The 14633-nt window shown below is 41.1% G+C and overlaps 1 protein-coding gene across 1 annotated transcript in view; it reads right to left on the reverse strand.

Moving 5' to 3' along the window:
* RPIA (ribose 5-phosphate isomerase A) overlaps nucleotides 1-14633 on the reverse strand; it is a 30280-nt gene that overhangs the window by 14387 nt on the left and 1260 nt on the right. Inside the window, exons 2-3 of the mRNA XM_012644255.1 lie at nucleotides 8616-8676; nucleotides 6364-6419 (exon numbers count right to left, since the gene is read on the reverse strand). Coding sequence (XP_012499709.1) covers nucleotides 6364-6419; nucleotides 8616-8676 — 117 coding nt within the window. The remainder of the gene's footprint in view (nucleotides 1-6363; nucleotides 6420-8615; nucleotides 8677-14633) is intronic.

Here is a 14633-nt window from a genome sequence, read left to right on the forward strand (position 1 = left end):
GAAACTGAAGTCTGGGCCCCTGTACAATGACCTCAAGGTCTCCCTGAGGTGGAACACTTTAAGCCCACTCCCATCAGCAGGTATCCCAACTCTCCCTTCTTCCCACCTTTGACTCGACTCCCCACAGGACCCCTTTGAGTGGCTCTGCTGCTATACAGAGAAGTTGTAATCACAAATGCCATGAGCCTCGTTCTTCCTGAATATTATGGGTTGAATTGTTTCCCCCAAAAGAGACATGTTGGAGTCCTAGCCCCCGGTACCTCAGAATGTGACCGTTTTTGGAGATGGGGTCTTTAAAGAGGTAATCAAGTTAAAATGAGTGAGCCCTAATCAAATATGACTGGTGTCCTTTAAAAAGGGAAATTTTGACACAGACAGGTACACAGGGAGAACACCACGTGAACATGAAGGCAGAGATTAGGGTGATGAACCTGTAAGCCAAGGAACATTAAAGGTTGCCAGCAACCCGCCAAAAGCCAGGAGGAGAAAGGCATAGAACAGATTTTCATTGACAGTCTCAGAAAGAACCAACTCCACTATCACCCTTTTATTTATTTATTTTTTTAAGACAGAGTCTCTCTCTGTTGCCCAGGCTGGAGTGCAGTGGCATGAACATAGCTCACTGCAACCTCCAACTCCTGGGCTAGGCTCAAGCGATCCTCCTGCCTCAGCCTTTCAAGTAGCTAGGACAACAGGCATCACCACACCCGGCCAATTTTTTCTTTTTAATTTTTGGTAGAGATGGCAGTCTCAGTATGTTGCCCAGGCTGGTCTCAAACTCCTGGCCTCAAGCAATCCCTCCCACCTCAGCCTCCCAAAGTGCTAGGATTACAGTCATGAACTACTATATCCAGCCCCTACCACCATCTTGATTTCTTGGCCTTTTAGCCTCCAGACTATGAGAAAATAAAACTTTTACTTTTAGTCTCCAGAACTGTGAGACAATGAATTTGTTTTTTAAGCTACACTTAGCTTGTAGAACCTTGTTATGGCAACCTTAGCAAGCTAATACACTGAGTTCAACACAGCAGCCCTGCCATGGGGGTTCTGACCCATCACTGGCTCAGTCAGCAAGCACATGCAGGCCCCCAGTGCTCGACTGAGATCAGCACCTGCTAGATACCAGAAGCTTCCAGCTGGCAAGCTAAGAGGCCTCCTGAGGATGTGGAGCAAACTGGTCTGCCTCTTCCAGCCAGAGCTCTGGAAAATGCAGGAAGCAGGAAAGCTAATGATGAGCTTGTGCTTCTGAAAAAAGACAGGAAGCAATGCTTTCTCATCGCCATCTCACAGCTGGTGCCCCCGAATGTCAGTGATTAGAGACAAGTGGCATGTGGCAGGCTAGCAGTCCTTCTGTTTTTCATAAATTTCACAACAAAATCTGAAAACTCTTTACATTTTCCTTTCTACTACCTAATGAAGATAGGACTGAAGGCAGAATGAGCAATAAATTCTGGTTTTGGCTTAAAAGACCAGATCTGGCTTTCAAATGCTTTATTTTCTTCTTCAAAAGCCTTTAATTTTAAAGGGCAAATCTACCCAAAATCATTTAAATCCCTATAGATTTACTTGTTTAAAAAGTAGGGTGTGAAATTGTTGGGGCTCAGAAAATGTACTGCAAAATGAAGGCCTCAGAAGCAAAAGTTTTTCTCTGACCTTTTGCTCTCCTGTCTCTGGCCACTCATTCTCCCCCAAGGCTAGCCACAGAAACTATTAGGTTGTTAAGTATGAAATGTCCAATTTTCGTAAGTACTAAGTTTGACAGTTGGCATCTCTGACATGGCACTTTGACACTTTTTGTTTCATTTTTATTGTGAAAGTACATCCTCATTCTTTCAAATGCACAGTTTAGCTTATGATTATCTTTCATATGTTTTTAACAGCAATTTTTGTGAAACCATGGATAAGTAAAAAATTCGTGTTATTTTCGAATATGAGTTCCATTGTGGAACTGATGCAACGCAGACAGCTTGAAATATCAACAAAGTGGTTGGGAAGGATGTGGCTAATGAATGCACAGTACGTCAGTGGTTTGAAAAGCTCCCTTCCGGTGATTTTAATCTTAAAAATGAGCTACATGGGCGACCTGAGACCAAGGTAGATAACGATGAGCTAAAAGCTGTAGTGGAAACGAATCCATCTCAACCTACATGTGAATTAGCAGCAAGGCTGGATGTTACTATTTCAACAACACTGGACCATTTGAAACAAATTGGCAAGGTAAAGAAGCTGGATAGGTGGATTCTGTGTGAATTAAATGAGTGTCAGAAGACAAGCCATCTTGAAGCTTGCCTTTCTTTGCTGTCATGACAATGGTGAGCCATTTCTACACCATATTGTTATGTGTGATAAAAAATGGATTCCTTTTGACAATCGCGAGCGTTCAGCACAATGGTTGGATAAAGATGAAGTGCCAAAACACAGTCTGAACCCAAATATTCATTTAAAAAAGTTAATAGTGTCGGTTTGGTGGCCCAGAGCAGGTATTATGCACTATAGCTTCATGCAACCTGATCAATCGATTACAGCAGATGTCTATTGCAACCAATTGGATGAAATGAGGATGCTTAAGATTAAGCAGCTGAGACTGCTCAACAGAGACAGGCCAATCCTCTCGTAAGACAACACTCAACCACATGTTGCACAAACAACGCTGCTCAAACTACAGCAGCTGGACTTGTAAACTCTTGTCATCCACCATATTCATCAGACCTCGCACCAACTGACTACCACGTCTTTCAGGCTTTGGAATACTTCTTGCAAGAAAAAATATTCAGTTCTCAACAAGTTGTGGAAAACGCCTTTCTCAATTTCAACACCACTCACTCTCCAGGCTTCTTCACTGCTGGCATAAACAAGCTACCATTAAGATGGTAAAACTGTGTTAACAGTTTAGGCACATACTTTAATTGTACTGCTTCTTGTTTGAGATAGAATAAACTACACTTTCAATTTGAAAGTGTATTAAAGTGCAGTGACTCAAAAGAATCCCTCTTCCCAAGGCGGGTTGTATGAACCAGAAAAGCTTTTCCCTAAAGCCAGCCATAAAACCTAAAAATATTACCTAACTTTCCCCCAACTTTCTGTGTAAAAACTGGCCATAAAGAAATTATCTCACCTACCTTGTTTAACTAGGGTCCTGCTCCATATCCAGAAGGAAGCAATGCTGCCAAAAGGCCAAGAACAATCTGAACAGACAGGCCTTGCTGGGTTTCCCCACTCAGTCTATTAGCGTTAGATCAAACATCCAAACTCAACGTTTATCGACCATGCTAACCAAAATCGTGGCAGAAGTAGTCTCTAAATGATGGACAACCATTTTGGATGCAGAATCACAAAGTATACATTTACGGAAAAACATATGGACCCTCTTCTTCCTTGAAAATTACTACCAGAGTATGTAGCTGTACTCTTACCACACATATATATAGTAACCACACATACAACGTACTACAGTTAGTAGGAATGGGGATTATTTTTAACAATACCCATATTCTCTCAATGGGCACTTGATGGGCCATATTAAATAATAATACTTAAAGTCCAATTACTGTTCCTAAAACATTTAGAATCCTGAAATCACAGAAACACGGTCCCTAATCTCTATCCCTGTTCAAAATAATATATGGTTTATGTCGAAAGAATTCTTTTGTTGGAAAGGGAAGAAAAACGAACCTGTAACCATTTTAGATCTTACTTGCAAACAGATAATATTTGATTTAAATTATATTGCCATTTGGTACAATACTGGGTTCACAAGAAAGTTGCTTTTAGGATAAAATAACACTAATGACAACGAGGACATTGATAATCAGATATTTTCAAAATTGGAACTCAACTCTCCTGAAGTTGTACTCCAAGCAGAAAATAAATCATCAGCTAATTACAGTTCTAAATGAATCCAGTCAAAGATAACATAAGGTGCAAATACAAACCAACAAGGGGAGGAAATATTCAATTAGTCGCAGACTATAAAAATGTATATTCAGGGTTCTTTTCTATGATATGTTGTTGTTTTTCCTCACTGTTTACCTCAGTGTTCCTCTCAGTTGTTCATAGCATTATTTTTCTAATATTTCTATGTTACAAATGTTACAAATACTGTAAAAACTGCAAATGTCACCAAAAGAATATTAACTCCAGCCAAAATTATGTTATTGTAGTTCATCAATTTGACCATACAACGTGCACCGTCACATCTGAGTAAGACTCCTAAGGAATAATCACAATTGCACTGATCTCATTTCTCTGTGAAATGAGGAGACATTAGCATAAAATAAGAGCCTTCTGCATTCTGAAAGGCAATACAGGAGCCTCTGCATCCTCCCTGACAAACCAATGGTAACACTTCTTATGGGGTGAAGAACAGAACAAAAGCATTTCAGAACTCCAATTTGATCCAATACACCTTGTAATTCTAAAAAATGGATCAGTTGTCTTCAAGTCACTCATATTATATTATTTGGTCTTCAAAGTCCTCCTTTGGAAGATTTCGACCAAAAAAGGGAAATTGTGAGAAAAAGGAAAATCTGAAAGAAAAATGTTAAAAGCAGCCCAAATGGCTGCAGGTTGGACATAATAGGTAATAGAAACGAGGCCTATGAACTAAAGCTAAACTCTCGCCTGCACGGCTGGAGTCTGTCAAGTATCTCACAGACATGTACTGACCGTAACCCTGCCCATCAGATGAAGCGTAAAGGCAGGATGCAATTGATCACCTCTCTCCAGACCCTAAGCTGCCTACATACTTGTTAACTTTTTACCATACATGTTAACCACAGATTTACTTTATCTATGTATAAAGTCAGTGAGCACCAATCAGAATCTTAAGAATGTCACCTTTGCTTCACTGCCCCTTTCTCCCATTCTCTATGTAGCAAAACATAAATATTGAGCCTCACGTAACCCACTCCTAGACACATTCTCAGTTCATGCTGAGTCTGTGTTCTTGGGCTATAGTCCTCAAACTTGGCACAAATAAAATTAACTTTGATTTCTTTAAGTCTATTATGCTTGTTATTTTAAACTTTTGGGCTGACAAAGTCAAGAAAAATAAAAAATAGCAAGAAAAGCATATAGTTTCAAGATATTGGGGCAAATATCCAATCAACTAAAAGAATATGCATCTAAAGACCAAGAAATGGTGTGGTCAGGGGTTGGAGAGGTGAGCGGAGTATCTTCTTTATTTTTTTGTTATTTTCTAGATAAAAAGACTTGAATAATATTTCTTCAACTATGTGCATGCATCACTTTAATTAAACACCTTCAAATCCCACCTCTGACATAAAACAATAAAATTAAAATAAACACCAATATCAAACAATTTATTAACTAAGAAATAAAAATACTTGATAATCAGTCACTTGGAAAAATTAGCTACTTAGATTTCAAAGAGTAAGAAAACCCACAAGCCACTCTGACTTTAAAAGTGTCTCCTCAAAACAGCAGCATTTCAAAGAAAAAAGAAGAAATGCAAATCCACTTAAGATACTGCCTTCAGTCCCTGGGTACCCACCAACCTTGCTCAGGGTCCCCAAGAGATTTAACATGAAAGAAGCTCCAAGAGCATGTACTGTCCTAACTCTCTAAACTGTCTACCTGGAATCCCTGCCTCTACTTCCTGCTCTGTCAGGCTACAGAAGAAACCTTACCAAACACTCTCTCCCTTCACCAGAGCTGGCTGCCAGCTGCCAGTATTCTGGGCCACCAATGGGAGAGTTTTCTAAGAAAACCTGGCTGTCCAAACCTAAGTGTATAAAATCCCAGGAGGATCAGCCACCCACAAGTCAACCTGCTATTCCAGTTCATAATATCACCTTGACTAACTCAACTAGAGATTATACACATATCCCTCCCTGCAATGGACACATGAGGGATGGGAGATGGCCTTATCTGAGCACCTCTCTTCCTGTCTACTTTCCAAAGTCTACTCTTTCCTTATCTTTGCCTATATTTAACTGGCTCCACTGCTTTCCTTCACCAGCTCGTATTTTATAATGAAAGAGCATTAGATACAGAATCAAAATACTATGCCTATGTTACTAACACATCACTTAATTCCTTTTAGCCTCATTCTCACCTATAAATGAGGCTAATATTCCTTGAGGGTAGACACCACATGGTCGTCTCTGCATGCTCCATGTTGTCTGAACTCAAGATGCACTGAAATATTCACTGAATGAATAAAGGAATGTACCTAAAAACACACTTCCAAGGAGCAATCCTTGGTCAATAAACTCCTCTCTTACTCCTGGCTCTCACCTACAACAACCCTGAGTTGCAACACAAAGCCACAAGTCCACGTCCTTAGGGAACTAGAAGATTCAGCAGCAGCTGTCAAGATGCAGGATGGAAAGCAGGACATACCTGGAAGGAAGTGGGAATACAGACGAGGTTCAGATTCTCTTGTTTCACTCTTTCAGCTGTGGAGACAAAAGCCATATTGGTGGTTTTCATTGTCTTCATTTTATTCTCCTTGTCATATGTGTGTTTGCTGAAATCCAACAGAAAGGGAAAGGTCTATCTCCCACTGACAGTTGCCTTTCATTCTGTGTCCCTGTCCTTGGTGAAAAAGCTGGTGACCACACTTTACACATCAGAAGACAGGGACACTGGACACCAGAAAGCCTAGGGAGGCAAGCACTAACCACAGAAAGAGCAGTGTCAGTTTGTTATTATCATGTACTTGGCAATATTCTAAGAACTTTGCATATATGAATTCTTTTAATCCTACTAACCCAAAAGGTAAGTTATATGAAGGAAAATAAAAATTTCAGGACCACCCTCTACCAACTACTTATGCAAAAGGCAAGATCTAGCCTGGAGGCTGAGTCACCCAACACCCTCTTCCAAAGGAATAGCTGTTACTAACACTATGCATCAGCCAGCACCCCAGGAAAGGTAACTACAAGGACTGCCCTCACCCTCACCTATTATTCATAAGAAAATTCCTTGCTGGCCTCCCATAAGCAAGAATATGCAAATTATAACTTTAGGTCTGCAGGCCAAGTCTAGTTCCTAAAACTAAAGTTTGTTCTACTAACAAATCTTTTAAGTAAGAAAATAATAATGTGTTCAATCCATGCTAATAATGAACTACAAGTTTATCTTTCCGGGAGCAGAAGAGAGGTAAGATGAAACATTCCCATTCTTCCATCCACCCAGGGATATCTACATAACTGATGCTTCCTTCACTCCCTTTTTCTGTTCTAACTATCACCTTATCTTATGTAAAATGTAGGTTTCCTGGGCCTTACAAAAATGTAACCATTTTGCCCCACTGCCCACCCCACTGCTCCTTTTTCTTTCCGTATGCCCCTATCCCCTTTAAATACTGAAGTTTCCAAATTCCCCTTCAGAAAAAGTCATAGATTTATATGTGGTTTGTGTTTTTCCTGGGCTCATCCTCAAATATTGACTTAATAAACCTCCACTGATTGAGATCTTTGCCTCAGTCACTTATTTGGGGTTGTCAGTTATAATTATTTCCCCCATTTTACAGATGAGGAAACTGAGGCACAGAGAGGTAAAGTAACTTGGTAGTTACGTAGCTAGTAAGTGGCAGAGCTGGGATATGATCCTGAGCAGTCTAGCTCCACAGTCTTAACTACCCTTTATTGCCACTTCCAGGGAAAAGCTAGAACTTCACTTTTGCATTTTTAGTAAAAAACACAATCATTTGTAGGTCCCAGAGATTACTTAAAGGGGGTTTATTTATTTTGAATTTGTACCTTCCAGGAAGGTTTGATTAAAAAAAAAAAAGTCTTAAAGAAAAAATTGTCTTACCAAAATTTCATGTCCTTGTAATCACTAAGTACATCTTGGGAGGTTCAGATGCCAGTATTATAAAATCCACAGTAATTCCTGTGCCCCAAAATTCTCCACACACTCAGTTAAGATAGGTGTGTAACACTAAAGCTCCTATTTGGCCAATGAGAAGGCTTCAGGGAAAGAAGCCATCGCACCTGCCGTACAACCATTCCTTAATGACAAAGTGTTCTGGGACTCTGCCTCCTGGGCCCTGCCCTTTGACACCTAGAAAGAGAGATCAGCATTCAGACAAGCCTCTCCTCTGGGTTTTGTTCTTACAAACAAAGAGCAGGGCAGTAAAACCTGTTGAGCAGTCACAGGCGCTGATAATTCCTGAGCCTTTCCTAAGCACAGAAACACCCTAATCCGAGTAAAATAAATACCTGCAGGAACCAAGCACCAATGCAGCATCTACTACAGGGTCATGGTCAAGGCAAACCTACTCTGACCTCGATTTGTTTTTCTGAAAAAGTCTGAGATCACACACAGGACCCCTGATGGGAACATGCTATCAAAATGATTAAAATTATGTTGGGACTTCCTGCAAAGTCAGCTCCTCCTCTCCAGCTGAGCAGAATAAACAAAGGCAAAGGCATTCTCCAAAGTTAGTTGAAGAGGTCTAAGAATCCCTCTCCCCACAAAAAAACAAACATTCAAATGACCTCAGGCAGGTATCTCTTCTCCCCAGCTCTGCACTGCTAAAGCCAAGATGGGCAAGTGCCAAACCTGTGCCCCATGTCCTCCCTCTTCTCTACTTCCCCATCCCATCATCATACACAAAACATCCAGTACACAGTCCAAGAACATACCTATTCGCTGCACAGCATGGACAATCGTAGAACCACTTCCAATTCCCAGCACTTGGTTATTCTGCCAAAAAAAGGGAAGAAAAAACAAAACTTATCAATAATATATTTTACTCCCTCGTCAGCCCACTTTCTAGAACTATAAAATTATTATTATTAATAGCAATTCACCAACACAGGTGCAAGGTAGGTACTGTGTCTATTTTTACAGAAACAACCACTGAACCTCAAAGCTGTACTTTATCCCAATGCCTAGTGGGCAATTAATCAACAGGGCCCTTCTCCCTTCATTTCCCACACTGCCAACATCACCATTTCCTCCCCACATACTACCAGACAAAATGATTGGCTCAATTACTTACAACTGCATAGCAACTAAGTCAATCTCACAGAAAGGTTCTGCAGATAAACACTTCAAAGATTCCTGGCCAACCCCCCAGGGAAGTAATCGGAAAGAAAAGGCCCTAGGAAAAAACAACAGAGCCTAGGTAAGGGCAGAAAGCTGTGGTTTCCGGCTTCAGTGCCTTCTCACACAAGTTTAACATCTAGAAGCCAGGGGACTGACCACGGGCACCTTCAAACTGGTGGCATCACAGTGTTAACTAAAATAAAATTCTAACACTCCCGCACCTCACCAGCTGACTGAATGGACCCTCTCTTGGCCAAGAGGATACACTAAAACTGATTTGCTGGCCATAAGAAGAGAGGTCAGACACCTCATCACGCCCCCTCACACCCAGCTCCCTTCTTGTAGGTATCCTTTGTATTGACAGGCCTAAGGCTATGCAAGATAAACCTGCAGGTCCTCAATTTACACAACAAATACATAGCCAGTAGCTTGTCTCTGATTAACAGACTTCCTTATCTTAACTTAAAACATTCCAAGCCTTTAGACAAAGCTTCATTTTTTAACCAATTACAAGTCAAAGAGTCTTTAAACCCACCTATAACCTGTAAGCCCTCCACCCTTTCAGATGGCCCACCTTTTCGGGCCAAACCAATGTCTGCCTTCCATGTACTGATTTATGACTCTACCCGTAATTCCAGTCTCTCCAAAATGTATAAAGCCAAATTGTAACCCAACCACAGTTAGTCTACTTGCTCAAGGCTTCTTGGCCTTGACTCCAGGTCATGGTCCTTAAATTTGGCTCACGATAAACCTCTTTAAATTATTTTACAGAGTTTGTCTTCTTTTCCATTGACAACAGGAAACCTCAGGGACACATCAGGCCCACCATCTAGAGCTCTCCCAAAGTCACCAGAATAGGGGAGGGTCTGAAGTAGCCTCAAATAGTGAATCACTTCAGCGTATGTCCAGTTGATGCCAAGGGGCCCCCGTTTTGCACAAGTCTGCCTCAGAGAAAAACGGGAAGAGGGCAAAGGCTTAGTGAGAAATAGTCTTTACTCACAACAGGAAGGATCTATAATAGATGTAGAGCACTTCCTGAATACAAAGGACAAGAAACAGGCTTCACAATACTGAGCCTATCTTAAGAAAGAGAGAAGGTACCTATGAGCAGAGTAGGGGCAGAGTAAGGGCTCGGCCGAGTCATTTAGAGCAAAACAAGGCCAGGAACTAACAGTTAGGAACTAACATGGAGTTCAGTTCCTAAGCAACTTCCTGAGATCCATCTCCTGCCAGAATAAGGCAAAACAACTAAAAACCAAAGTAGCAGCTACCATTTATTAAGCACCTACCAAGAAGACACATAAATGTTAATATAAAGTCAAATCTCACAATACTCTCTTATGATCCAGAGACCCACTATCCCCACTTTAGAGACGAATTCAACATTGTTAAGGAAAAATTTAAGACTCTGAGCTGAGTAAGAGAGATTACCGGTTATTTTTTCAATGTAATGTTGAAACCTCTTAGTATCTTCTGACCCTTTGTCATTGATTAGGCTATTTGACAACTCTGTAGAGATACACTTTAATTCATAGAAAACTGTTAATTAACAAAGCAAACAATTCTTGTCCATAGAAATGCAAATTAATTTTGTTCTGTGAGATGTAATTGATTATTATCCTATAAACTGATCTTGTAAATTCATTTTAACATTTCTTGACTGCATACGAATGTATGCTTCTTTAACTTCTCCTGTTGCTATAGTTTGAATGCTTGCTCCCTCCAAAACTCATGTTGAAATTTAATTGCCACCGTGACAGTATTAAAAGGTGGGACTTTCAAGAGGTGATTGGGCTAGGAGGGTTCCAAACTCATGGCACCACCCATGGCACCAATCAACCTCTCTCTCACCTCCAGAACTGTGAACCAAATTATAAATTACTCAGTCTCAGGTATTCGGTTACAGCAGCACAAAACAAAGACACCAGTGAACAGGTTCTACACCTCTTCCAGTTCTCTCATTAATTTAGTTAGTTAAATAAAACATTTGACATATGTTCATTTTATGTGTATCATGATTTTACCTTTGTTTAAAAAAAATCATCTGTTAACAATATTAATGTCTCACACACACACACAGACTCACTTTGAATAAGCAAGTTCAGGAAGTTCAATTCACTGAAACATCATTTCATTTCAAATTTCCTAAGAGTTCCAACAACTGATTAACAATGAATTAATTTGGCAAGGGAAAGCCCACACTATAACTTCCTTTGTAGAAGTAAGAAAAGTCCTAAAGGTCCCTCAGGACAAATAGGGCCACAGTTAAACCCTTCATTCCTCACAGGACAAAGGCCACTGGAATACCCAAGGTCAGCCCCTGGGCCCTACATTTGATATAGTCCTTCTCAAAGTTAGACCACATCTGAAACTAGAAAAGAGTAGGCATTAGAAAGAGTTACTCCTCTCCCACAAATCAAATGCTAATGTCCTACAACCACACACTTGTACTCTAATAATGCTTCTATACCTGGGCTTCTACCTACAGAAGACTTTATCCATCAACTTCTGCATTACTGACCTAGAGGAAACCACCTGCACCAGTTTGCAGTTCCAAAGTCACCAAATACACTAAGAGGCTTGGGCCATCAGGGTGGAGCTTGCACTAGGTCGGCTTCCACCTGTGACGCTGCCCTCAAGAAAGTAACACACCTAATAAAGTAATTTAACTGTCTGGGCAAACCCCAAAGGTAAGGACTTCAAGACAAGTAAGTGGTATATCACAACACAAAAACATTCAAAATGGTAAAAATATCTCAACACATAAAAATCTTCATGCTCACTTCAGCAGTACATATACTAAAACTGGAATGATATAGAAAAGATTAGCATGGCCCCTATTAAAAAATAAAAAGTAAATAAAATTTTTTAAAAGCCATATAAAAATCTTCAAAAAATGAGAAAATGACTAGGTCTGAGTGTGGAAAAACTCAAACTGGTTTCCCTTTGGTCTTACACCACAACAATCATCAACGCAGAAGACTTCTAAGACAAAATATGTGCGGGTTTCTCCCCACATACCAAGCAAGCAATCAAATCTGCAGCAGACCCCCACTAGGTATCTCCAATTCAGTTCTAACACTATCTACCTGGAGATGGTGTCACAGGTTAAGGGCTCCACCACAAGACCACCACCTCCTTCCCACCAGTCACAAGTTGGGGCCTCAGAACTTCTGACTCACCAGCTTCAAGTTGGGGTTCCCGCACTTTCTATTTGGGTTTGAATAATTTGCTAGAGTAGCTCACAGAACTCAGGGAAACACTAAAATTTACCAGTTTAATACAAAGGATGCAGATAAAAAGATACATAAGGTGAGGTATGAGGGAAGGGGTGCGGAGTTTCCATGCCCTCCTCAGATGCGCCACCCTCCAGGAACCCCCACATGTTCAGCTACCCGGAAGCTCTCCTACCTAATCCTCTTGAGCCTTTTATGGAGACTTCACTGGATAGGCATAATCGAAGAATGGACAACCACGTAGAAATGTGATTGGGCAAAAAGGGTATGATCTAATACTGACTGAGTGGGGAAACCCAGCAAGGCCTGTCTGTTCAGATTCTTTGTGGCCTCTCTGTACAGCATTCCTTCCTCCCAAGGATGGAATGGAACCCCTTGTGAAATGGGGGTCTTATGACCTCAGTCAGACAAGGTAAGTCAGAGAATTTCTTTATGGGCAGCTCCAAAACAGAAAGGCAAGGGAAGATTTCTGCCTTGGGGAGAGAAAGCAGCAGGCAAAAGGAGAGCAGAAGATAAGGGAGAGAAATTGTTTTCTGAGGCCTGCTTCTGAGGCCTAAAGCACCCCAACATTATAAAAAAAAAAGACTGAAATAAGGGCTATGTAAGTCATGAGTCACAGACCATGGATGAAAAGATATATATGTATCTCTCTCATATCATAATATCACACTAGGTAGACTTAACCCGACCTTCACACTTAACCTGAAACTGAGACCTCCAGCTATACAGTAATTCAACTGCCAGAGCCCTCATTACTAAGCTTAGCCAAACACTCATGTCATTCAGACTCCATGAAGGCAGGTGGCACACAGATGAACTTGGGTGAATCAGACCAGCTCTGTACAAGATTCCTCTTTTGGCTTTTGGAAGAGACTAGGAATTGCAGGGGCCTGCCAGTTCGAAAACTCTTGAACCATGTGATCCTGCCACTTTGGAATCAAATGACTGGCCTAGGAATCAGTGCCCTTGCCAAAGCCAGCCAGAGGTGACCAAAGGCTGCCCACAAGATGACCCAACAGCAGAAGACTGCCAAACAGGCCCTGCTAGAGGAGCAGTCCCATTCTAATGGGCAATACTAAACCACGTGTATGTGTTTACATCAGAACTTCATCCATCTTGTCCAATGGAGTAACTTTGGAAATTCTAGTTCTGATGACCAACTAGAACCACTACCCACCAGCTTCTTCAAACTAAGCCAGTCACAAAACAAAGGCTAGGCTCCAAAGAAAACAAAGGGATGAGGCTCCAGACCTTCAGGAGAGCATAGTCCTGCATGGTGACCCATCCTGGGTGGCTACACCCTCAGAAAGAGGCAGAACTGGGCCCAGGGTGACTATACAAAAACTTCAGCTGAGGCTGGTCCAAGTACAGTGGTGTTTACAACTAATTGATCACAACCAGTTACAGATTCCTTTGTTCCTTCTCCACTCCCACTGCTTCACTTGACTACTCTGTAAAACAAACTTCAGCTAAGAATTCTCCAAGTTCTCCAACCACGCAGACACAGAAGTGGTCACCACAATGGAACACCAAAGGGCAAGGGGAATGGAAACCCTACTCCTGAGGGATTCTAAGCAAAGGGCCTCCAATAACCTCACAACCTGCATAGTTGTGTCTACATGCCACACAATTGAACAAACAGGGCAGGCCCCACTGTGGCCAACACTGAATGAAGATAAAGTTAACTATCCTCCAGGAGCATGCCCTTTAGGCAGTTGGGAGAGAACCACAGATGACTAGAATATAAGACATCAACATTAACTTGTATAAAGTGCTACACAGTCACAGAGGAGAAATGTTCCTCTCATTAGGAAGCTAAGAAAAAACTGAAAGGAGGAAATGGCCTTTTAAACAAACCCAGAGGGACATATATGATTTCAACAGGCCAACAGAGATCTCCCCAGGATCACCTGATAACTTCATGGAATGATGTGGCTGGAATCCAGTGTTTTGGGGCTCTACCTGAGGTGCGGTCTTGCAGATTTTTATTTAACCAAATACACAACTATAAAACAACGGTCAGGGAGATGTGTGTCACCAAATAGCAATGTAAATACACTAACAGGACAACTTAGATATGGGGCTTTTCTAACTGTATAGATTTCATTTACCCATCTATTAACTATTCACTTTATGGAGGTATTTTGAAATGTCAGCTTATTGTCCCAATTTTATAACTGAGGAACTAAATTCCAAACTTAAGGCCAAATTACACATTTTACATTATCTCTGTTAATTCCCATAGAAAATCCTATTGCTACCCAGACTGCAACAAGCTACACCAGAACACAGCAGTGGAAAAGGTAAAAGGGCACTGGAACAGGAGTGGCTCCACTTGGCCACCCATTATACAGACCTTCTGAGCAACAGGTTACC

The sequence above is a fragment of the Propithecus coquereli genome, unplaced genomic scaffold (assembly GCF_000956105.1).
Source record: "Propithecus coquereli isolate 6110/MARCELLA unplaced genomic scaffold, Pcoq_1.0 Scaffold208, whole genome shotgun sequence".
NCBI lineage: Eukaryota > Metazoa > Chordata > Mammalia > Primates > Indriidae > Propithecus > Propithecus coquereli.